This window comes from Strigops habroptila, chromosome 2 (genome assembly GCF_004027225.2).
Source record: "Strigops habroptila isolate Jane chromosome 2, bStrHab1.2.pri, whole genome shotgun sequence".
Classification (NCBI taxonomy): domain Eukaryota; kingdom Metazoa; phylum Chordata; class Aves; order Psittaciformes; family Psittacidae; genus Strigops; species Strigops habroptila.
Window position 1 is genome coordinate 38,641,868 of NC_044278.2, and position 25,531 is coordinate 38,667,398.

The 25,531-nt window shown below is 39.0% G+C and overlaps 1 protein-coding gene across 13 annotated transcripts in view; it reads left to right on the forward strand.

Annotated features, from left to right (window-relative positions):
• DMD (dystrophin) overlaps nt 1-25,531 on the forward strand; it is a 1,118,883-nt gene that overhangs the window by 258,610 nt on the left and 834,742 nt on the right. For all 13 annotated transcript variants that reach the window (XM_030475728.1, XM_030475726.1, XM_030475707.1 and 10 more), the window contains exons 3-6: nt 1,400-1,492; nt 2,474-2,551; nt 5,417-5,509; nt 10,293-10,465. In XM_030475728.1, coding sequence (XP_030331588.1) covers nt 1,400-1,492; nt 2,474-2,551; nt 5,417-5,509; nt 10,293-10,465 — 437 coding nt within the window. The remainder of the gene's footprint in view (nt 1-1,399; nt 1,493-2,473; nt 2,552-5,416; nt 5,510-10,292; nt 10,466-25,531) is intronic.

A 25,531-nucleotide genomic window follows, 5' to 3' on the forward strand; every position in this document is an offset into this window, starting at 1 on the left:
AAATATTTATTGATTGAGGTAAAAATAAGTCTAGCACTGGAAACTGCTTAAATCTGTTCTCTGTTTAAGAACCCTTCTGAAGGAACTGATACTTTCTGGAAAAAAAAAATTGGTTTTCATTAAATTTCCAGTTAGCTCTAATGAGTGTTGCAGTGAGTACCACAACAACACTGCTGACAGGAAAGCAAATGTTTTTCATGTAATATGAATTCCCATTTCTGCATTGCTCTGTGGTGAAGGTGGATGATGTGCAATGTAGGTCAGCATGATGTCAATTCTAGCAAATTAAAATACAGATGCTTCCTCTCAAATCAATCAAAGCATCTGTGAAACTTCACAAATTAGAAATAATCTGGACATGTGAATCTACTTGACACTGCACAAAATAATCGCTGTTTTTTATTGTGGTTCTCAATAGCTTTCATGTGTACAAAAATACATCAGAATTTGTAGGTGCACATATTGCACAGTGACTAAACTATACAAAATTGTATTTCTGTATTTCTAAAAAATTAATGCATTAAAGAATCAGATCAGAAATTTGACTTGTATTTTAGAAACGGTAAATCAGCTTTTACCATTGATACCTGGGGGAAAACCCCAACTATTTCCTTTTGTCTTTTGCCAATGCTATGTACAAAACATGAATGGTGTTTTAGCTACTTACAGTAATGAGGCCCAGATCCAGTACGATTCCAAGTATGCCTTATTAACATAGATATGCTTCTTGGATCCTCACTAGAATATGCCTGAGACTTATTTTTCACTGTGTAACTCCAAGTTTGTTTCTGCCACACGAAAGAGTGCTTACTATGTTCTTAAACTTGATCTCTCTTTCTGGGTGTTTGGGGTTTTTTGTTGTGTTTTTTTGTGGATTGGCAGGGGGTGATGGTGCCAAAATATTTTTCCTATTTTTCTTCTGAATTGCACCTTAACTACCAAGTCCAGTTTGTGTTTTAGCTTCATTAGTATTTAGTTTTGGCTTAATTGTTTGAATTAACGGTATGCGCACAAATTATAAATTATTGGATCTGCAGCAGTTTCTCACAAACTATATCAATAGTATAATTTTAAAAGAGAGTAAAGGATGCACATTCCTTACCATAGGAAAAGTACTTGAAATAAGATAGGCACCAATCTCTCTTATGCAAGAGCCCTGTTGAAAACAGATGTATGTGAAAGAATCCTATTAGTTTAGTTGTAAGACATTTTTTTCCTTTACTTTGTGTCATACTTTTCATATTTATTATTAAATTAGCAATGTGTATTTACAAGGGTGGAATACCACTCTGAAAGACAGTGGCTTTTATAACTTTCTGGTCTTATTTTAGCAATTGCATACTTCCTTTTTTTTTTTTTTTTGATGTTTGCACTAATTAAAGCCGTTGTTTCATTTCAGTTTGGAAGACGTTACATTGAAGATCTTTTTAATGATTTTCGAGATGGACGAAGACTTCTGGAGCTCCTGGAATGCTTTACAGGCCAAAAACTTGTATGTTTGTATTAATATGTTTACTGAATATTAAAGTCCTGTTGGTGTGACAGTTGTAGTAGGTTGTGTTTATTAATTTCCACCATTGATGAGGGTCTGTAGAAGCTATTTTTTAGGGTTGGGTTTTTTTTTACTTTCATTTGAAATTGAGGAAACATTGAGACTGAGAGCTGTATTAGACATTAAGTCTTTACTAGGCATATATTTGAAATTAAAATGTTCTAGGTTGTTGTGTACACTTATTAAGGAAGTGTGGCAAAGAGAAACAAGACAGAGGCAAGATTTTAGCTGGAATTCAGAAATTATTTATCACTAGGAGTTTGTGCCAAATACAAGGAAAATAATTCAATGTGTAGAATTAGAATGTTTTTCTAGTAAATTTCATACATGCAGAACATGTATTGAAGTTGTACATGTTGAAAAGAGAAAACAGCTTGCTCTTATTAACCTGGAAATTTTAAAGTGATACTTCACATATATTTTTGAATATCCTCTCTTGTGCTCCTGCTTGGACTGTATGAGCTTGGGATCTTTCTCTGAAATTGTCTCATAAAAGAGTAAGGAAACAGTCTGGGAGTTTGAAAATCAAAATCCCTAGAGAATATATTTGTAAATAAATATTAAACAAACTGATGCTTATCTGTTTGGTTGTTATAGTGATGTTCCTCAATTCTGCCATGGAGAGGATGACTAATTGTAATAGAAACAATTTGAATCATCCTATTTTACACACATTTCAATGATTCATTCACTGACAACTGTCAGGGTACCAAATTACCTTCCAACTATGGATCCAGTTCATTTCACACTTGCCTTTATTTCATATCGGGAAGCTGCACATGCACAATGTATGGTAGTATGTTCACTGTTGTCATAAACTTATGAAATAGAAAACTGCAGGTGTAATATAAGATTGAATTACATATAGTGTATTCAAGTTTCTGATTTTGGGCAGTCAAGTTTGTTTTATTTTCGTTGTAGGCAAAAGAAAAGGGGTCCACAAGAGTTCATGCTCTGAACAATGTCAACAAAGCACTGCAGGTTTTGCAGAGATACAATGTAAGTAATCAGCTAGACAGAACATCCTATAGATAGAGTATTTAATGCTCCGTAATTGTTGGATTGAACTCTGGCCTATAGTATACAATTACTGGAGTCAAAGCAGTTTTATTAATATGACTTGGATACTTTATCATTCAGCACCAAGTTGGAATGTATTTCAAAGACTTTAAAATCTTTTGCCAGCAAGTGTGTGAATAATATATCTATAATGGATGCTGCCTGAAGACAGATCAACATGCATGCTTTTATGGTAATGCATGGTGTTTAAAATATATTTTAAAAGGTTAATTACAAGAGTTCATCCATAGCAGGTTAGAAGGTGTTACCTATCAAAATATTTACTCACAAGCTCTGATGATTATGAGTCTGAAAAACTGAGGCTTTTCCTACAAGAAATCTTTCTGGTAAATTTTCATTGGTGTCTGTTCCTTATGGTTCATCATATTAAGGAAATTAATCATATCAAAACCACTTTCCATTCTACTTCGTCAAGATTGACTTTTCAAGCCAGTATCCTGTGCATCATTTTTGAGTAAATATTCTCATAATATCTTCCTTACGCAAGCATTCTAATGGACCCATAGCAGATATTTTCAGTGGCCAACGAGTTATATCATATCTTCTCCTCAAGAATAAATTCAAATAAACTATTACATTCACTTAAACTTAACATTAAGGTGTGATGGAACACAGATAATGTATTCTGTGCCCCATATTATATTCTTGATAGATGCAGTAGGTCACTAAACATGCTTGAGTTCAGCTGCTGAATAAAGTTATTGGTTTTATAAATCTAAGGTAATCCATCTGACTATTTGTGCATAAATGGAACTGACCTTATAAGACTGGCATAAAGACCTCCAGCTTGATTTTTCTTTTTTTAAATGGAATTTCATGTAAATTAATAGAAGAAAAAGCTTCCAATTCTTTGAAATCTTCAATATTTGGCACTGTTGAAAAAAATCTGCAATACACTATTTCATAGTATACGAGAAGTTTTTGATAGCATACCTGGAATGTGGTTACAAATTTGCATAGTAAATGCTTTTAAAAGTATTTACTGACTATGTATCAGCTAAATCCATTACTGTGCTTTTCATTCAGTTTCCAGAACACAGCAATAGTCCCTTTCAAATACAGAAAGAAAACAGAGAATATTCAATTTGAAGAATATAGAAGAAAAAGATATGTAATAGAAGAAATATTCTTCTATATTGAAGAATATAGAAGAAAAATATATGTATTTTCATTACATTTCATGTAATGAAAACTTTATAAGCTATACACAATATAAAAATTAGTATAGTATATATATATGCTGTATCAAAGTAGTATGAAGCCAAAAGATCTGCCTCTGAAATAGTGTCCTTAACCTTCCAAATAATTTCAAAAGTGATTTTTATGCAACTTCAGGAATGTAAAATTAATGGTTCTAATGCTATTAAAGCCTATGGCTAATCTAAGTTTTTCTGCTGGTGTGTGCCATCCTTGCTCGGGGAGTCTGCAATCGTTTAGGTGGTAACAATTGAAAATGCTGTTGCTTCCAGTCAATCCATTTTACAGATTTGTTCTTTTATTCTACGGTTTTGGGGTGGGGAGGTACCCCATTATAGCCTCAAGCAACACTGAAGCAAACTGGGAAGTGTTTCTCTGTTTCAGTAAGATATATGTAATTTCTATGTATTCAGGCTTCCATTTCCAAAAACAGATGAAGGATTTGGCCTGTACGTAGGTGATAGCCCAATAAGCTTTGTAGCCGGCCACTTGCTACATGGACCCTGTTTGAAATTTAGGATATAAAGTCAAAGTTCCACTTGGGAAATGTTCCAAGACACTGTTGGTTAGAATGAATTACTAGTCTCTTATGCTTTTAGTACAAAATTATGAAGTCTTAAAGAGTTAAGGCTTGTTTTGAATGTGCAAAACTTTTAGTCATTCTACAGATGTAACTTCAAATAGCTTCCGACGTGCCATAGATATACGCAGACTGTAATTTGTGAAGGAATGGGGTACTTTGCCATATAAATATTAGTTCTGACCATGAAGAAAACGCATCTATGAAACAGTGAGGATGCAAATTTTTAGATTCAGAGTTTCCACCCAAAAGTGCAGGTCTCAGCTTGTATCATCTTATACTCACATCCCTGAATTTGGCTTTCTTTATTTAGATAACATAAAAAGTGGGGGAGTGTGAAGGATCATTTCAATCTGGAGGAAAGAATATTCCAGGGTGGTAAATGCTGATGCATTATAAAGTTAAAAATGCATAATATGGAAAACAACATTACTGGACAAACTAATGTTGAAAAGACTTGCTTAGATCACAATCATTTGTTCCTCTGTATTCCGGAACACATCCCGCCTTGCCTTATACATTGTAGAATTTAATTAAGACAGAATAAATTTTGTTTTAATTTAAATATGTAGAAAGATATCTTCCATCTGTACGTCCTTACAGTGTCTAGATGTGTGTGTGTAGCTTTCAGCAAAGTGTATTATGTAAGGCAGTATGAAGCTTAATACTGGAGTTTTTCTGTGTCACTCATCAGTTTTGTGATTTGTAATTGGAGAGGCTTATTATAAAAGATTTTTTGAGTTATTATTAACTATTATTTTTAATTGTACGTATTCGCAACATGCTGTAGCTGCAATAACTAGAAGTCTAGATCACTGCTTGCTTTTTGCTAGCACATTAATTGTGCATTTATAAAACATTAATTTAATGTTTACTAAACAACAGAAACCAAATGAAAGATTTACTCTAGCCCATCCCTCCATCTCCCTTGCCATAAAGAAAGTGTAACACCAACCTCTTACGCTTGCTGTTAATCTTATGTGAATATATTTTTGTTTCTTTAATAGGTTGATCTGGTAAATATTGGGAGCTCAGACATTGTTGATGGAAATCATAAGCTGACCCTTGGTTTGATCTGGAATATAATACTCCACTGGCAGGTGAGTGGCACTGCTGCTTGCTTTTCATGAAGTACCTTTGTTCCACTGGTCTGTTTCCCGTTATTGTATAGCCACAACCTACAAGGTAAACACAGACATTGCAAATAATGTCCTCAATCGGCAAGTTTAATGGAAGTCTGTTTACATATTATCTAGGATATTAAGAATCTGAAGAAGATTCTTAAAACAGTTTTTAGAGCATTAGGAGCAGCCCTTTAGACTCTTATTTTCCCAGTCAGATGTTGCAAGAGACTATATAATACAATTATTGTTAGAAAAATGGATAGGAAAAGCCAACATGGATATATAGCTTTCACAGTCCTTTTTCTTTTTAGTATCTTAAAAAGAGTGACTTTTATATTTTAATGAAATAATTGCATTTGTTGCTTTTCACTGCTGGCCCATCCTTCCAAGAATTATTTTTAGAACACTAAAAAGCTGCTACTCTGACAATTTATTGAAGCAGATGGGGTTTATTTAGCTTCCTTTCTCTTTAGAGAGAAAGGGGGGGATTATGATACAGATCTTGTAAAAAACATGGTAGATGAACACACTTAAGTAAATAAATTCTGAGACAGCAGTAAAATCAAAATTAAAAAAGAAGTAGCGTATAGATGCTCTGAGTGTGTGTTTATATGAATCTGGGCTTAAGAGTCTGTCTATTTGTTTTGGCTTTGTTTCCCAAGCAATAATCTACCAGTTTTTCATAGCATTACAAGCAAAGATGGTGGGAAACAAAGCCTAAAAGACTTTATATTAAAAACTAAACGCTTCTATCAAAAAAATCTCATGTGTGTCATTCATTGAAGTAGGGAACTTTTTTTTTTTCATTTTTTATTTTTTCCTAATTTTACAGGACATATTGTAGTGAAAGCAACAGGAAAAAGCTGCAAACAGTTAAATCACTTGTTCCTTTGTCTCTCATTCCAATATCCCTAGTTTAATTGCATAACACTGTTCTAAATTACTTATTAAGAGCAGAAAGAATATGAAACCTGGCTGTGCTACTTTTACCAATAATCCTTCAATCACTGTGTTTTAATTTGTATGAATTATAGACTGAGATGACTATTCATGTTGAAACTCATATTTTGGTTTGTTCGTATTTTATCCTCAAGCAAAGTGTTAGAGATGTGCTTTAGTATTAGCTGTGCACTTAAGAATTTTGCTTTCAGCTTTTCCCACTGTTCCTCTTAATGCATACTTGTACACACACAGAAGACACACATGTTCCCTGCTATAGTCGGGTGAGGTTTTTGACAGCAGGTGTGTTTTTGGAGTAGTGCTTGCTTGCAGTACATAGGTGATTTGCTTCAAGCTTCATCTTGAGCCTAGTGATAACTGTGACAGCAGATGTGATCGTACCTGTGACTTCAGCAGAACCACCCACGTATGAAAAGTCCGGAGATCGTACTTACAAATCAGTGGTTAAAGGTGTTGCACTTTCTCGGCATAGTCATCATGATTCTGTCCATGTTTAGTCTATACTTTGTGTTCTGTTTCACTTTGTTCTATTCATGAATTACTGAAAGGAAGTGACTTGCATGTTCTGGACTTCTCTTTTTATTCAAAATTTTGTAAGTTAATTTTAATTTGGCTAGAATGCGATTTTCAGTTTCTTTTGTAAAGGGTAGCAAAAGCCCAGTTGGCAAGAAGAAGCCGTTATTATATAATAATCCTGTTGCTGTTCCATAATGATGAATAATTAGAAAATATATAAATCCAGATTTGTACTTGGGCTTTTCTCTTTTTAAGCAAAACTCAGGAGATGTTGGTTTGTGGCTTGTTTCCTACAAAGGACTGGAACATTTCAAAGTTGTTGAAGACTAAATTATGGACTTAGGGCCAATAAACTTATCTGCCAGCTGTCTACAGTTGGGTAAAACATCTTGTTACCTATGATAACTTACCAAGACTACTACATTGATTTGTAGTCTTTGGGAGGCCTAAAAAAATAAATAATAATACACAGGCTAGTTGATACAGTGCATGGTAGTAATGCAGTTTGTGTTTGATGGTGCAATCCTGCTTTTTCAAATTCTTGCAATTTTTGATTCCAAGAGTTTTCAGTTCTGAGAAGAATCACCTAGAGGAATTTAGAAATTTTATCTGTCTGCATGTAAAAACATATACGAGTTGTGTGGACAGTTATTTTGTTACACATGAACATGCAAGAAGCTTTTTCCGGTTTCACATCCTGCAGCCATGATTACATTAGGACAGAACTGTGCTTACATATGACAAGAGTGTTTCTTCAAAAAATGTTGATCTCTTTGTGTAAAATAATGAAAAAAAAAAAAAGAGAGAGAGAGAGATGGTAGAAGAAAGGTGCATAGAGAAATAATGAGGCAGTACTAGTCCAAGTAGATACCAGCAGTCCCGCTGAGGAGAGACAGCGGTAGAGGCATTGCCTCAAGACAAGATTTGACTCATTCTTGCCACCCTCATTTCTGTTCAGTAGAAATCTTGTGGCTTTTTGTAGCCTCTGTAGATTGTGCTCTTTCTTACCTAGCCTGTTTTTCAGATTATTTCAAAAGTTTCACAGAAATTGAACCATTGTTCTGAGTTGAGCACCTGCTGCCAAAGCTCTTTATAGTAATGAATCCATCAGAGTTTCTATTTCCTTGAAGCTGCTGCCCTTTTTCTCACAGTTCTGTGACTCCAGCAGTATTAACATTTAAGAAAAACAAATAAAAAACTTTGATTTCTGAACTGTTACATTTGACAAAGACTCTTAAGAGTAGAAAAACATTCTATATTGTGGTGTGCAAGTTGTTTTGTTTTGCTTTTAAGTGCAAACTTATTTTCATGTAGAGCATAAATAAATAAAAAAAAACCCAAACAACAAAAACCTAGTAAAAATGTTTGGTAAGTTGTAGCCAAAATATTGACTTTTCTTCAGGAAAAAAAAAAAGAAGGAAAAGTAATAAGCATATACATAAGACAAATATTTCAGTGTGGTGACAAGAATAGTTATTCTGTTCACAGCTTTCCATTTGGCAGTTTGACATTTTGGAAGTCATGTTAGTGGTGTCTGTGTTGCCTTTTTCTCCCCTTCTATTCAAAATTGGATCTTTTCTTATTGACACAGTATTGGTCCATTCCCCAGGAAAAGCAAGGATTTCTGTTCTGCGGAAGTCAAGAGTTTTCTGCACCTTAAAGCTTTGTTTCCTGCCAGGAAATACTGCATTAGAAAGGAGAGGTAACAAAGAAATTACTATCAGAGGTCATCTGAAACTCATCTGCAAGAGGCAGAGTCTACTACACACGATGTGTAGGTTCTGAGTCTGGATGCTGAGGGAGCTCATTCATCCAAAAGCTCTTTAGGCTGACATGAACATGCATCTGCCTACTACTGTTTCTGAACAGTTCATGTTAACTGAGAAGCCTTCAAAAAGCTTCCTTCTATCCTCAGCGCCAGCCAGCACTTTTCTGCTCAGATGCTGATCTTGCTTCAGGACCCAGCCATCCTGCAGGCAGCGTGGTGCTGTGCCTGCAGCAGTGTGGCACGGTGTGTCACTGCGCTGCATGGTGCTACGGAGGTGCCAGGTGGGTGGGATGGCAGTGCCCCTTGGGGTGCACAGGAGGACACAGTGGGTCCAGTTGTAGAAGTGGAGTTTTCCACCATTTCTCTTTAAATAGGAAGTGACCCCAGCTTTCAGGATGAGAGCATACCTTTTTACTTCATTATTTTAAACGCCTACCTTTCTTTGGCCTCCATCATTCCCACAGTTCGTCTTTGACTTTCAGCAACTGGGATACAATTTCAAAGTGGTTCATCTTTTATCATAAGGTAGCTTCTGCACTGAATGTTGTTCTTCAATTGATATTGGAGGCAAAGCAATTCAAGTGGAGAAGTAATGAAATTACATACTCCATAAGCAAATAAGCAACAATAAGCTTAAATAACATTAAATTGTATCTTAGGGAGTATTTTTAAGGACCTGTAAATCTTTACAGTATATATGGAGAAAGCAATGGTTTAAAATTGATTACAGGAAAATAAATTATAGACTTCTTAGTAGAATTTTTGGGTGCTCTTTCACTAGTAAAGAAATTGCTAAGAAATATATAATCCACTGCATTATGTCCAACGCTAGGCTAATATTTTTAGATGCCCTCAGGATTAATGGCTTTTTGTAAAATAATAACTAGCTCAGTGAGCTTTCCTTAATGAAAAAGGAATATTAACTATTCATTTAAAAATTAAAAATTAATCATATACAATATCCTTTTAATGCATGCAATGAAATTCACTTTTCATCCAAGTGCATGTATGCAAATATGGTTTGCACATTTAAGTCAAAAACATTATCTACTGAGCACATTTATGGTAACTTGGTAACTTCAACTCTGTCAGCAAGAGAAGAATGCTTTTCATCATTTTACCAACTTTTGCTATAGTGTATCATATTAACTAAGGATGTATTTCCAGAGCAAAGAAAACCACAAGGAAAAATACTTAGTTTGAATGAACCCTGTTTTTGTAAGTGATGGAAACAAATGTGCCTTCTCTGTTCATGCATGGAATGCTTCATGTGGCACAGGGATAAATGTACTGAATGCATCAGCAATGGTGACCAACAAGTCAATATCAGTTGTCTTTAAGTATTCAGACTTAACTGCTATCGTTATACTGAACATACCAAATATGTTCTTTAGTTATTAAGGAGGTTTTTCTTTAAAGCTTCAACCTAAGCAACTGAAGGGATTTTGTATAAGAAAAAAAAAAGCCAGCTTTTAATGAGTAAGTTCATTGATGAAATTCTACCTCTTATTGCAGGTCAAAGATGTAATGAAAAACATCATGGCTGGACTGCAGCAGACAAACAGTGAAAAGATTCTGCTGAGCTGGGTCCGCCAATCGACTCGTAATTACCCACAGGTCAATGTTATCAATTTCACCAGTAGCTGGTCTGATGGATTGGCTTTCAATGCACTGCTCCACAGTCACAGGTAGGAAAACAAACATTTCATTATTTCAGTGAGATTTTTAACAGATGGCTGTTACAGGGCTTGAGGATGGTCTATCTATTATGTGGGGTTTTAGCTGCTTCCTGTGGGGGTGTTTCAGCATTCTTTTAAATGGCTGCCTGTTTGCTTTGACCTGGGTGCTGTGTTTGGTGCCAGACGGAATCCTTTTGTGGAGGGAGAGGGTCTGAGGTTTTCACAGTGCAACTGAATACACTCAGTTTAGATCCTTTTCTGGAATTCCAGTGTATATATACCAAGTAGATAGTCTTAAGGAGTACAGGCTTGGCAGCTGTCAAGAAAAGCTAGGAACAGATCCAAAACCAAGCCTTTGAGGTTGTTGTAGAAGGAGATTTTCCTGTGGAGACTTGGAGGAGGAAAATGTAGCGTTCGTTGAAAACCTCTGACAGTTGTTGGATTAAAAGTATGGATTTGTCTCAAAGGGACACAGCTGGAGAAGGTAGCCTTTGTTTTCAAAACCTTTCATGTTGTTCCCCAGCTGATTCAAGTTTTCACCCTCCCTCAGAAGTTGTCTTGTTGCGGTCTATACTGTATAAACCCCTGCCTTTAGAGGTTCAAAGTTCTCTGGTGGTTCTGTGTACTTGGCTTAAGGAAGCCAGTGAAAGCCAGTCTATCTTAAAGGTCTAGTTGTTGCAACTGCTAGTTTTAAAGCAGTACTTATTTTTCTGATATGGTAAGCCTCCAGATCTCTCTTCTCCTACTTCTATACTTCTCTCTTGAAGGGGGCTGTGCTGCAAGGTGGCCGACTGCTCCAAATTATCAGTGAGTTGAATTACTGAACAGCTAAATAGAATCATAGAATCATAGAATCGTAAGGGTTAGAAAGGACCTTAAGATCATCTAGTTCCAACCCCCCTGCCATGGGCAGGGACACCTTGCCCTAAACCACGTGGTCCAAGGCTCTGTCCAGCCTGGCCTTGAACACCGCCAGGGATGGAGCATCCACAACCTCCCTGGGCAACCCATTCCAGTGCTTCACCACCCTCACTGTAAAGAACTTCTTCCTTATATCTCATCTAAACTTCCCCTGTTTAAGTTTGAAGCCATTACGCCTTGTCCTACCACTACAGTCCCTAAGGAAGAGTCCCTTCCCAGCATCCTTGTAGACCCCCTTCAGATACTGGAAGGCTGCTATGAGGTCTCCACACAGCCTTTTCTTCTCCAGGCTGAACAGCCCCAACTCTCTCAGCCTGTCTTCATACGGGAGGTGCTCCAGCCCTCTTATCATCCTCGTGGCCCTCCTCTGGACTCGCTCCAACAGCTCCATGTCCTTTTTATGTTGAGGACACCAGAACTGTACGCAGTACTCCAAGTGAGGTCTCACAAGAGCAGAGTAGAGGGGCAGGATCACCTCCTTCGACCTGCTGGTCACGCTTCTTTTGATGCAGCCCAGGATACGGTTGGCTTTTTGGGCTGCAAACGCACACTGCCAGCTCATGTTAAGCTTCTCGTCAACCAACACCCCCAAGTCCTTTTCTGCAGGGCTGCTCTGAATCTCTTCTCTGCCCAACCTGTACCAGTGCCTGGGATTGCCCCGACCCAGGTGTAGGACCTTACACTTGGCTTGGTTAAATTTCATAAGGTTGGCATCGGCCCACCTCACAAGTGTGTCAAGGTCCCTCTGGATGGCATCCCTTCCCTCCAGCATATCAACCGAACCACACAGCTTGGTGTCATCGGCAAACTTGCTGAGGGCGCACTCAATCCCACTGTCCATGTCACCGACAAAGATGTTGAACAAGATCAGTCCCAACACCGATCCCTGAGGGACACCACTCATTACAGGTTTCCAACTGGACATCGAGCCATTTACCACAACTCTTTGCGTGCGGCCATCGAGCCAGTTTTTTATCCACCGAGTGGTCCAGCTATCAAATTGATGTCTCTCCAATTTAGAGACAAGGATGTCATGCGGGACAGTGTCAAACGCTTTGCACAAGTCCAGGTAGATGACATCAACTGCTCTGCCCCTGTCCATCAGTTCCGTGGCTCCATCATAGAAGGCCACCAAATTGGTCAGGCAGGATTTCCCCTTAGTGAAGCCATGTTGGCTGTCACCAACCACCTCATTGTTTTTCATGTGCCTTAGCATGTTTTCCAGGAGAAACTGTTCCAAGATTTTGCCAGGCACAGAGGTGAGACTGACTGGTCTGTAGTTCCCTGGGTCTTCCACCTTCCCCTTCTTGAAAATGGGGGTTATATTACCCTTCTTCCAGTCATCGGGAACTTCACCTGACTGCCAGGATTTTTCGAATATGATGGACAGTGGCTTAGCAACTTCATTCGCCAGCTCCTTCAGGACCCGTGGATGGATTTCATCAGGTCCCATGGACTTGTGCACGTTCAGGTTCTTAAGATGGTCTCGAACCTGATCCTCTCCTACAGTGGGCCTAAGGTCTTCATTCTCACAGTCCCTGCATTTGCTTTCCAAGGCTTTCATGGTGTGGTCAGAGCATTTGCTGGTGAAGACTGAGGCAAAGAAGTCATTAAGAACCTCAGCCTTCTCCAAATCCATGGTAGCCAGTTCTCCTGATAGCTTCCGGAGAGGGCCCACATTGTCCCTAGTCTTTCTTTTATTTGCTACGTACCTATAGAATCCTTTCCTGTTATCTTTTACATCCCTTGCCAAACTTAATTCTAGCTGGGCCTTAGCTTTCCTAACCTGGTCCCTAGCTTCTCGGGCAATGCTCCTATATTCTTCCCAGGCCGCCTGTCCTCGCTTCCATCTTCTATAAGCTTCTTTTTTCCCTCTAAGTTTCCTCAGCAGCTCCTTGTCCATCCATGGAGGTCTCCTGGCCCTCCTGCTGCACTTTCTTCTAGTTGGGATGCAACACTCTTGAGCACGTAGCAGGTGATCCTTGAATATCCACCAGCAGTCTTGGGCCCCCCTGCCCTCTAGGACTGTATCCCATGAAACCTTACTAAGGAGGTTCCTGAAGAGGCCAAAGTCTGCTTTCTTGAAGGCCAGGGCAGTGAGCTTGCTGCACGCTCTTCTCACTGTCCTGAGGATCTCAAACTCAACCATCTCGTGATCACTAGAGCCAAGGCTGCCCTGGAGCATCACATTTCCAACCAGTCCCTCCCTGTTGGTGAGCACGAGGTCCAGCATGGCACCTCTCCTCATCGGCTCCTCTATTGCTTGAAAGAAGAAGTTGTCTTCCACACAATCGAGGAACCTCCTGGATTGCTTGTGCCGGGCCGTACTGTCCTTCCAACAGATGTCAGGATGGTTGAAGTCCCTCACGAGGACCAGGGCCTGCGAGCGTGAGGCTGCTCCTATCTGTCTGTAGAGCACTTCATCCACAGAGCCCTCTTGATCAGGCGGCCTGTAACAGATCCCCACCGTAATGTCCCCCATTGCTGTTTTCCCTTTGATCCTGACCCACAAACACTCTGTTACCTCATCACCTGTCCCCAGACAGAGTTCCATACTCTCTAGCCTATCACTGACATAGATAGCAACGCCCCCTCCCCGTCTGCCTGGCCTGTCTTTTCTAAACAGCCTGTAACCTTCCATTCCGACACTCCAGTCATAGGAGCCATCCCACCATGTTTCTGTGATACCAATGACATCATATTCCCGTAGCCTTGCACACATCTCTAATTCCTCTTGCTTGTTCCCCATACTACGGGCGTTTGTAGAGAGGCACCTTAGCCGAGCTCCAAATGGAGCCGACTCAATGGCTGGGGCAGCTGGAACATCTCTGCATCGCTCCAAGCACTTATTACAGGTGCTGGCAACTGACCAGGAGTGTTGGGATGGATCAATGCTCCCCTCCCCCAACACATCTAGTTTAAAGCTTTCTTGACCAGCCTGGCAAGCCTCCTACCAAAACAGCTCTTCCCCTTCTTTGTCAGACCAGCTCCACCAGCCTCCAGTAGATCTGGCCTCCCAAATGGAGCCCCATGTTCTAAATAGCCAAACCCCTGACTATGGCACCAGCATTCTAACCATTTATTAACCTGCCAAACGCGCCTAGCTTTTTTAAGATCCTCCCCTTTGTCCTGGAGAATCGATGAAAAAACTATCTGAGCCCCAGAGCCCCTAACCACCTCTCCCAGGGCTCTGTAGTCCTTCTTAATGTTCTCCAGGCTACTGCTATCTGTATCTCTAGCACCCACATGGACCACTAGGAGGGGGTAATAGTCAGCAGGACTTGCTAGAGCAGGCAGCCTCTCAGCAACATCCCTGATCCGAGCTGCTGGCAGGCAACACACCTCCCTCGAGACTGGATCAGGCAGGCAGATGAGTGTCTCTGTGCTTTTCAAAGTAGAGTCCCCTACTACTATGACCCTCCGCTTTTTCCTGGAGGCACCAGTAGTGATCCTCTCTACTGGTGCATCAGCAGGATGCTCATTAGGTGTGGTGGGTGCTTTCTCATTAGCCCCCTGCAGAACTGTGAAGCAGTTCTGGGTGGGGACATCAGATTTAGGAGGAAGCCCCTTGTCGGTAATTGTCCTCTTCCTCCTTTTTTTGTTCGTTTTTCTCGTGACTAATTCCCAGCTTCCTGGGTTGCTGCCCTCCTTCTTTCCTATATGAGCAGTGCTGGACGTTTGCAGCCCCTGCACAGTTTGGGCCTGGAGCAAGCAGCCCAGCTTCCTCTCAGCTTCCCTGGCATCTTTTAGCTCTCCAACAGCCTCCCGCAGCTCAGCCACCTGCTGCAGGAGGACGTCCACCACGGCGCACCGAGTGCAGCCCTGTCCATTGCGCACCCTCGCCTCAAGAGACCAGTCGAGGCACTTTCTACACTCCGAGGTCTGCGCCGCAGCCTCCCCTCTCATCGGCTCTGTCTAGGTGCCTACGCTGGCCACCGCCGGGGCAGAGCTCCCAGAGCAGGCCCTGGTCCTGAGGCGAGTGCTCACCAGCCCGCTCGCTGCCCGCGCGAACTGCCGCGCCACGCCCTGGTCGCCCGCCCTGGTCGCCGCGCTCCCTGGGATGGGTTTTTCCCCACTGATAGCTGGTGCCGTCACTCCTGGCACCGCCCCCTGTGCGTCAGCTGCTCGCGTCAGCTGAGCTGCCGGCTCCTGGGCAAGTCCTGTCGAGGATTTGAGGCTCCCTCGGTCGATCTTGCCGCTCCGAACTGAGGCTCCTGGACGCTGTGCTTCCCCCCGCTCCGGTGTTAAAGGCGTCCTCTGTGGAGATACTCATCTCGGCAATTCAAATAGGTGTGTTCTGTTTAGTAAGAGGCAACAGGGATGTACAAGATATTAGGACAAGTCATATTAGCACAAATCAGGCCATTTTTTTTATTTTTTTTTTTTTAGTTGCATTCTTAAAATAAAATAAGGCATAGTAAAAGCACAGTCTGAGACAATCTATGCTTTCCAATTTCCGCAGTGAAGAACTGCAGATATTACTATATTACTTCTCAAGATTTTCACTGTCTCATGTAATTGTTTCTGATTGAAACTTTGAAACTATCTGATTAAGTCTAGTGCTGTTGTAGTCCAAAGACTAACACTGACAGATATTTATGGTGGCTATGCCTTACACAACCATCTCGGCACAGTAGGCATCTCCTTGTGGGAGTCTTTTTTTCACCCTGCATATGCGTGGGAGTCTTAAGGAGATCTGAGTGAGCTAAGGTTCAGGAACTTTCAATTACAGGTGTTGTTTGCTTTTATTTAGGAATGAGGTATTATCTTAAGGAAGAATTTATTATACTCTAAAAGGGCTTTGTGTATGTTTTTCACCTGCATTCAATATTTATAACATTAACAACTGTCTTTCCCACCATCCTGCTGTTACTCTGCCATTGATGCCTTCACGCCTTCTTGGTGTTGGTGCAATTGTTTATGCAGATATTAGGAGAACTGCATTTGGAGAGCTAAATAAGAGAAGAACTAAAATATAGTGACTGCATCACTAGATTTTGATAACTACTTTATTCGTTGGTCATTCATTAAAATGCGGTTTAATGAGTTTTTTCAAACCTTCTCTAAACTTCCTTGTTTTTTGTTATTTCCTTTTGATGATAATTTCTCATTTTAATTTGCTCTCTCATAAGTGGTTTCATTCTCTTGGACCTGAATATAAGTACATAATTATCCTGTAGAAATGAATGAATCTCTTTCTTTCCAAAGATATTATTCCATACTTGTAGATGATTAAAAAAAAAAAAAAAAAAGGCAGCTTTGTGTGGGATACTCTTCTGTCTGTATCACTTAGATTCACAGAAGCTCTGTTACAGTGTGGGAGCTTACACATAATTTCTGTGGGCATGAATGCCTTTTCAATTTCCTAAAACATTGTCTATACCCAGACTTATTAAGTGGGAAGATGCTGTTTTTTAACTGTCACAGTTTAACCCCAGCCAGCAACTAAGTACTGTGCAGCTGCTTATTCACTCCGCCCTGATGTTATGGGGGAGAGAATCAGAAGAGTGAAAATGAGAAAACTCTTGGATTGAGATACAGACAGTGTAATAAGTAAAACAAAAGTCGTGCATGCAAGCAAAGCAAAACAAAGGATTCATTCACCACTTCCACGGTCAGGCAGGTAGGTGTTCAGAGCTTTGCAGGAAAGAAGGGCTTCATCATGAGTACCAGTTACTTGGGAAGACAAACACCATCACTCCGAATATGCCCCCCTCTTCCTTCTTCTCTCCTCGCTTTATATGTTGAGCATGACCCTATATGATCTGGGATATGCCTTGGTCACTTGGGGTCAGCTGTCCCGGCAGTTTTCCCTCCCGACTCCTTGTGCACCCCTAGCCCACTCACTGGTGGGGTGGAGTGAGGAACACCTCAAAATTCCAAAAAACAGCTATGCTGAAATTATATTGGTTAGCTACTTATTACTGTAGACTCAAACACTAAAGGCAGTAGTACTTTATGGCATTGTAACTACCTTGTTTTCATTTTCAGCAAATCACTGCAGCAGAAGGCCAAAGTGGTGGTACATCTTTTCAGCTAGACACAATCTCAGACTGCCTGTTTCCTGATCAGGGTATCTGATACTCAGATATTCAGATGACATACTATACAGGGCCATGTAATATCATCTGGTGTCTGAAATCAGTAATGGGAAGTTCCTTTTTGTCCCCATCTGCAAGAAAACCTCCAGAAGTCTGAAGGGAGGCTCTTACTCAGGAGCAGTCCCTGGTTGGGGAAGGCAGTTGCTTGCCTGAGCCACATTGGGATTGTCAAGACAAATACCTAAGTGTCTGTATGTCACACTTTATGCACTGCTATGTTCAGTTCAGTGCAAAGTTCACCGGTTGTGACTGTTCATTTACATGCTCACTAAAATTTCTGCACTTTATTCAGGTTTTCTAAAGTAGGGCTGCAAAACTTGTGTTCTTCTTGTGTCTTCTTAACTCTTCTGTCTCCTGCCATAAATCTTGCATAGCTTTCTGCTCAGTGAATATCACTTCAAATAGAAGTGAAAAAAAGTGCTTCACAGAGTCTTACCTCTTGCCCAGTAGTTAGTGCCCTCATCTGGGAAACAGCGAGTGTGCATTCAGATTCCCTGAGGCAAGTCTCCAAGATGCACCAGTTGTCGTCTTCTGGGCTTTAATCACTAAGTTATTCTGCAGAAGTCTCAGAGGAAGACCTAATGTTCTCTGAAGCCCTGAGTCAGTAACTTTTAAGATGAACCTCTGTGCTTAGTGTGTCCTCTGTATTGATTTTTGGTGACTTTTCACTGCTTGCTTAGTTTGCAGAGTACTGAACTGTCCTTCAAGATTCAAGATGCAATCAATAAAATAGGTACACTAAGACACCAAGTGTTCAGGAGCACCTGGCTCTATCCTATAAGAATAAAAAGCCTTCTCTAAGAAGCACTGACACCTAATTTAGTTACCCTAAAATGCAAGTACTTATTTGTTGGGTGTCAGTGTCTTGACTTCATGCCTATAGAAGACAGTTGATCAACACCAGTTTACATGAAATCTCGGAGAAACCTAGCATCTCACACATCCTGTACTTTATTAATATTTTGTGGTTTACGTACATAGAATGACAAGCACTTTTGAATTTTGGTCCTCTGTTCTCCCTAATTGATTTTCTCTTTCCCCAGTTCTCCTGTTCTACTTCTTTCTCTTCCAGTTGTTCTTGTTCTCCATAAAGTTTGGTCCAGATGTTCTCTTCTTTTTCCAGCCTTCCTCTGAGTTTATTCCTCTGTATTTCCTTGATTCAGTTTTTCCATTGTCCTTTTTCCTCCTTCATTACTGTCCTTTTCTACAATACCTCTCTTTTTTCCCAGCAATTTTTATGTTGAAATGGGCTCTTGAAGAAAAAGAAGGACTTGTTACTCTAATTGTCAGAACAGCTGTGGTTGTCTTTATGATTGCATAGAAAATACCCTAGTACATATATAAAAGCCATTGGCGAAAAATTTCATTTTGCAGATCATTCCTGAAACTTAAGATTTGCATGATTTAATTGTCAAGAATAGTCTTTACTGCAAATAGTAGCTTCTTTTTTGACACTGAAGTTTTTGAGTTTAGTCTTTCCTTCAAGTGTATTTCAGAAACCGTAAGCTTTCTGCATTGATCCTTAGGTTGTAATTTGTTTCCACAGCCCTTGTCACCTTTAGATATTCTCAGTAATGGAAGCAGAATTAGTCAGAAAAAATGGCTAGCCATAGTATGAAAATCAGGTATGATAATGAACTTGTATCATGGACCTCGAGCCTGGTATATGTGGTTTTTTGCCAATTTTAGCACTATTCCTAGACGGTCTGCTACCAATCCTCCCCCCCCACCTCCCAGAAAAAAAAAAAAAAAGTGAGGGAAGACTTCCTGGTGGCATTAAAATAATTTAGTTTTGACATCTAAAGGCATCAGTCTCTCACAATATGCAAACATTCAATTTTCTTTTCTAAACTCAGTCCTATTTAATTTACTTCTAAAACCAGTGATTCATAGTACTTTTATGGTATAATGATAAGCATGGTATTTTGGAATAAAGTAATAAGCTATTAAGATCAGTTACTACATGCTGTGGTTATTATGTATCTAAATCACACTAGTATTTTTACAATTATATTTTTCTTTTAAAAATAATTCAAGATTTTTTTATATCTATATATAACTGCATCAAAATATACACCACACTGTAACTTCTATATTGCCTCATCTGAAATATTGGCTGAGTGCTCAAATTTTTAAGTTTAATTTACAGATTAAGATTGTAACTTAATCTTATCTAACTAATAGATCTAATTAACATTCTATGTCTTAGTTTTGATGTTAACACACTCTGGAGTTGCTACTAACAACATATTCCATATGTCCATCTAATTTTAAAAAAGAAAAAAAAACCCAAACAAACCCTCAGCCTCTCTTACTTCATATTCATGTGTTTTCCTAGTTGTATCATTCGATTTGATTTCTAAATAGTATTTACCTGTTTCAGCATAAAGTATCCAGGCTGAGTGATTGTGTGAAACATTTAAGGACGGGCACTGCATTATAGAAGATATCATTATATCCATCATAGTCACAGTGGAGGTCCTAATTGTCAAGGAATAAACACACTGAAAAGTTGTTATACCTTGGTCTTTTTTCTGTTTATAGCACTGTTATATTTCAGGTATTTGCCCTCCAAAAATATCCTAGATAGTACTAAATAATCTTCATTCATGGTTCAGGTGCAAAAAGCCCAAGAATGGAGGAAAAAAGAGTTAAGGCAGTCTCGTTGAATTCACACAACAGTATTTGTGGACAAGCACAATGACTTCAACCCTGAAATTCCTTAAACCCCTGAGATATGGAAGGCTTAAATGCTATTAAGAGGGAGATACTGGCTTTACATGAATCACCAGAAAGATCTAATATGTTTCATTTTACTTTGATGGTTGATAATAATGAAATAACTACATGCCTTAAAAAATAAAATCAAAACAATCCCTATGCTGTAAGTAAGTGGTGATATTTTCATTTCTCTTATATAATATTTTCAGTGATTGGTAGGTGGCTTTTTTTATCTGTTTTGGCTTGGTTTGGTTTTTGTTTTTTTTTAGAGTTTCAGACAGTAGTGCAGAATTTGTATCTGGATGAATATTCCCAGCACCTCTTTGAAAGGATTAAAGGAAAGTCAGAGATTAGCATGAAGGACTAACTGCATAGACATACACTCTGTGAGAACAGTACTCTCAGTGGGAAGATTTATTTTTTATAGTCTTTCAACCCACCATTTCCTTGTTTGCAGCTGACTGTTTTGTTCTGATCAGATATTTCTGATGCCCTTTCTCTGTCGTTTTACAAAGGGGTTACTTGAGTAGATATTCCCATTTGTATAATCACCATCTTCCTATTTAGGCTCTTTAGCAATTGCTTTTAATACTGAATGTGAGGAGCAGCGGAACACAGGTTACTTGGCAAAGCTACAAGGGCACATCAGCAAGCCCACGGTGCGAATTTTTAGAAGATAAACTTGCTTATATGGTTCCTTGAATGGTATGTTTTGCATTGAACTGAATAAACAAGGCAGCAGCTGTGGCATGACACCATCACCCTAAGAATATAAGGAAACTAAAATAATTTGCTAGGGAAGAGTGGGCAGTCCTGCTAGGATTGAAACTCCCTACTTCAGGCTCCAGATCACAGAGAGCTTTCCCTGTTTACTTCTTGCAGTCTTCTTCCTCCAGCTGGCTGTCAGAGAGAGCGTTACCTCTTTAACTTTGTTGAGGCCTTCCCCCCGCCCAGCACTTTAATCAGGATTTTGAAGTGGGAAAAGGTGGCGTTCCTTAGCTTCCTCCTTGCTTCTTTAAAATGCTTGAACTTAGGCCAGGTGACTGCCTTAGAAATGAGCACTTTACTGCAGGTGTGTCTGCTTCTAGGTGGCAAGGTGGGGAGGGGAGAAGGAAAATGGCATCAAAAAGAGATCCTGGAGAGAAGAAGTAGAAGTTTATCTTCAGTAAGCTAAAGGAAAAATAGAAGTAAAAGCAATGGTATGAAGAATTATAAAAATACTTTTATTGTAACAAGTCAGTAGGTTACATGTTAGTTACCAGCTGTTGATTTAATTGTGAAAGAACTGAAGACATATGCAAGATTTTCTTGTATAAATAAAACTAGAATAACAATAACAAACCTACACCTTTTCTCTTGAAAAGGAGTTGGCAACATTTATGATCTAAGTGTGGCTCCTTGTACATACTGTATAACTATAGTTATATAGTTATATATGTTATATAAATTATAAAGGTTGCTGTTTTAAAGGCTTGTGATACTTTAGAAATGCGTCATTTCAGAAATTCTGAAGAAGTGAAAGCAGTATTTCCCATGATGTTAAAATCTCTTCAAAATGTTTCACCTCCTTCCTTCAGAATTCTCGCTCTGGAGTGTATGCTTTGTTTCTCTTCATTTTCTTGAATGTGCACCTTTGCAAAATTCATTATCTCTTCAGGTTTCACTGCCATATGCATCTTAGGTGCATTAACTTCAGGTTCATATGGCAAAAAACTAATTTGAATGAATAAACATGGTGTTTAGTAAGTAAAGAAACCAACACCCAGAAATTCACTGCTTATAAACTCTTGTGGGGGTTATTTGGTCATAGTATCTATATCAGCACTAGTGAAAATTAGTTTTCCTTTTTTTACAAAGATTTAGCAGGTAGTTTCTGAGGAAAAATAAGAGTAAACTTTGAAGATGCGTCTTGATCATTGATAGGGGCTGTGGCTAGGAACAGAGCACTGCAGTGGCATGGAGTTACTGGTCACTGTTGTCTGCCACCTGAGCTTTGTTTTGTTGCTTGCTTTACACTGGATGGTAACCTCTTATTTTTTGGAGTAACTGTGGTTTGTCTTATCAATTACTATCATTTCTGCATAGAAATATGTCTGGGTTTGTTTAGTCTTAATATACTCCAGATTCAGTTTTCTTAACCTGGCTGATCTGTTTCCACTGTAAATTATGTAATTGGTAGGGGAAAAAAGAAGTCCCCTTTATACTTTGAGCAACTAATTTCCTTGCTAATATATTTTGAAATATTCAGGTTCGTTCACACACACCCCCCCCCCACCACTTTTTTTTTCTTTTTTCTCTTTCTGCTAGTTACAGGAGAGAACTGCAGGTACAGAAATTGCCTTGTGCTTGACGTAAATTTTGATTTTATTTTAAAAAACTTCTCCACTGAGGCCTTTAATCCTTTCAGTTTGGGCTCTCCATGATCTTGTCATAAACTAATACAAGATCAGTGCTGTTTCAGCTGATCAGTGTGTGGCTAGATGGAGTTCAACATGTTCTAGTTAATTCTAACTTCTATGAACATGCATATGCTTGTATGTATTCAGGGAGATGAGTGAAGACTGCTAGTTATATCCCCTTGGCTTTACTCCCAGTCAAAGATGAACGAAGCTACAGATGTGAGAACAGATTTTCTCTACCTTTGTGCAATTTGAACAATATGGAGAGAGCAAATGAAGGAGGAGAATTGGTATTCCATTTTGTTTCTTTTCTCTGTCTCATACTTGTTGAACCCTGCATTTAAAAACTCCCTTAGAAAGCTAATAATAGTTGTTATTTGAAATTCTGTTTTGGTGTTGTTTAATGGGTTTTTTAGTGTTATTTGCCATATAGTACAATTCTTAATCTTCTAAGATGTAATATGTCCTGCAATAATACTTGGCAGTATTGCTGCATAAATATACCCAGCAAAACATCTAGATGCATCGCACTGAGAAGCTGACGCTTTAAGCTGACATTATGACACTCTTACTGTAGTGATGGTGCTACTGAAATGTGTATAGCTAAGTATTCTTTCAGTGGGAAAATCTGGAGAGTTAAATTGCTGGGGTTTGAATTTTTATGGTTTTTTTAATTAAGTTGGTGCTTGTCAGAGTTGAGTTGCAGTAGGTGGCTATATAATTTTAAGTTGGCTTGGAATCTGTGCTGTCTATGTACAGTTACAAGAAAATTCATAAGAAACCTGTCAATGACTTACTGAAACTTACTACTTCTTGTTTATAGCTGTGTCTCAGAGAGTGCAAACTTTTTGCCATCTGTAATAAGTGTAAAAAGAGAGATCCTCTGTATGCTCTACACAAGCACATGTATATGCAGTAGGCACATACATCACAGAAGATGTGATGATAGTAGTCTTGGCCTGTCTGAAAACATTAACTAGAAAATATGCATTTGTTGGATGAAATGGAACATCTAAGGTGTTATTAATGATGACAGAGTTTTCTTAAGGGGCGTAAGACAATATTGTGTCATTCCTCAGTGAAAACTCTAAATGTCATTGTTCTTACCCAGTGGAGTCCTGACTGGTTAGAAGAAAGCATGTTCCTCTATAATCATATATCACCAAACAAGCCATGATTGTGTGAAGATAATGTGTTGCTCTGAGCAGCACAAGTGTGATTAGAACTTCAAACCAAATCCCTGCAAAAACTTTATTCTGGGGGGAAGTAGTGCCTCAGATGTAATCTCTTTCTTTCCTTGTCTTAAAAGCTTTTGTCACTGTATAATCTTTATATACCCTGGTCTCTGTAGTATTTGTGCAACGCATCTTTGCAGGGCGTTTAAAGAAAGTCATAATAGATAGCTTTTTGGTTACTACAGTGGTCTTTCTGCTGAAGTTGATGTATGAGCTTATGCATCCTATGCCATATGCCAGCCAAAAAGTGTTATATTTTGAGAGAATAAAGAATTTAAGAGTATCTTTATGCCTGTATAGTAAGGTGTAGGAGTGTGGTGGGTTGACCCCAGTCAGCAGCTGAACTTCACTCCCTATTCCCCTGGGACGGGGAAGAGAATGGGAAAAGCAAAAGCAAGAAAACTCAAGTCAAAATAGAGACCATTTAATAAATTAAGGAAATAATAATACAAAAATAAGTGATGCAAAGGCAGTAACTCAGCATCTCCCACAAGCATCCCGACTGATGCCGAGACAGTCTCCAAGCAGCAGTGACCTTGGAAGACAAAACACCTCTCTCCCCGCTCTTCCTTTACCTCAGTATTTATTGCTGAGCAAGTTATATATAGTCTATATATAGTTATATAGAGTATCCCTTTGGCCAGTTTGGATCACTTTTCCTAGCTATGTCCCACCCTAGCTTACTTGCTTGGGGAAGGCAGAGGGAGGTGTAAGCATGGTTCAGCAACAGCCAAACAGCTGGTTTATTATTAACACAGTTTTAACCACAAATCCCAAAGCACAGCATCATATGGGCCACTGTGAAGAACATTAACTCCATCCCAGTCATATCCAGTACAAGAAAGATGGAAAAGAAGGTGCAGACATAATCTGGATTTTGAAAATGATAGTGTTTTAGTACAAAAACCCATCTATGAGATCACAGACATAATGCATAATGACTAGAAACAGATTAACACCTGTTTCCTCTATCTTCCCTTCCTGCCCTCAGCCAAATTTAATATTTTGAAGTTGTTCTGCATGTGGAAAGGAGAAAGCTCTATTTTTAATTAATGTTGAAGTACCTCTGCATATAGAAGCAAAATACCTTAAAGTAACTTAATTGTTAATGTGTAAATCACTCCCCTCTCAGAAAAAGATTGGACAGCAAAGGTGCAAAACTGGGAAATTACTACTACATAAAATGGCATTTTTGCTTTGCTCTCTGGATGTTATTACAGTATGATGTAGTGAACATTTTTGCCATCTATTATAATTATGGGAGAATGTTTAAAATTAACTTTTGAATTTAATAAAAATGTAAGTAAATCTGTCATAACTAGTTGCACATTTTAATTTGTGTAAATAACATACTTGATTTATCTATGGATAAAATTATGTTTCAGTGTTTTCTGATTTAAAACACTGTATCAGTCACAAATAGCATAGTTGTTTTTCTTCATACTGTATACACATTAATTACAGAATACCTGATTAAACTTTTTTCCACAGTGCCTGATAATAAATTCTGATCTCCTACTGGATAACTCTCAGATGAAATGCCAAAGATCACATTGTATTAACATAATTTATATCGCAAATAGTGCAACTCATAATACAAAGGCTCAAATTGTGTATCATCTGACCTATAATTCAGATTTGCTTGTTCTGTCTTTTCCTGCAAGAGCATTTAAATTGTGCTCTAGTACTTTTGCACCT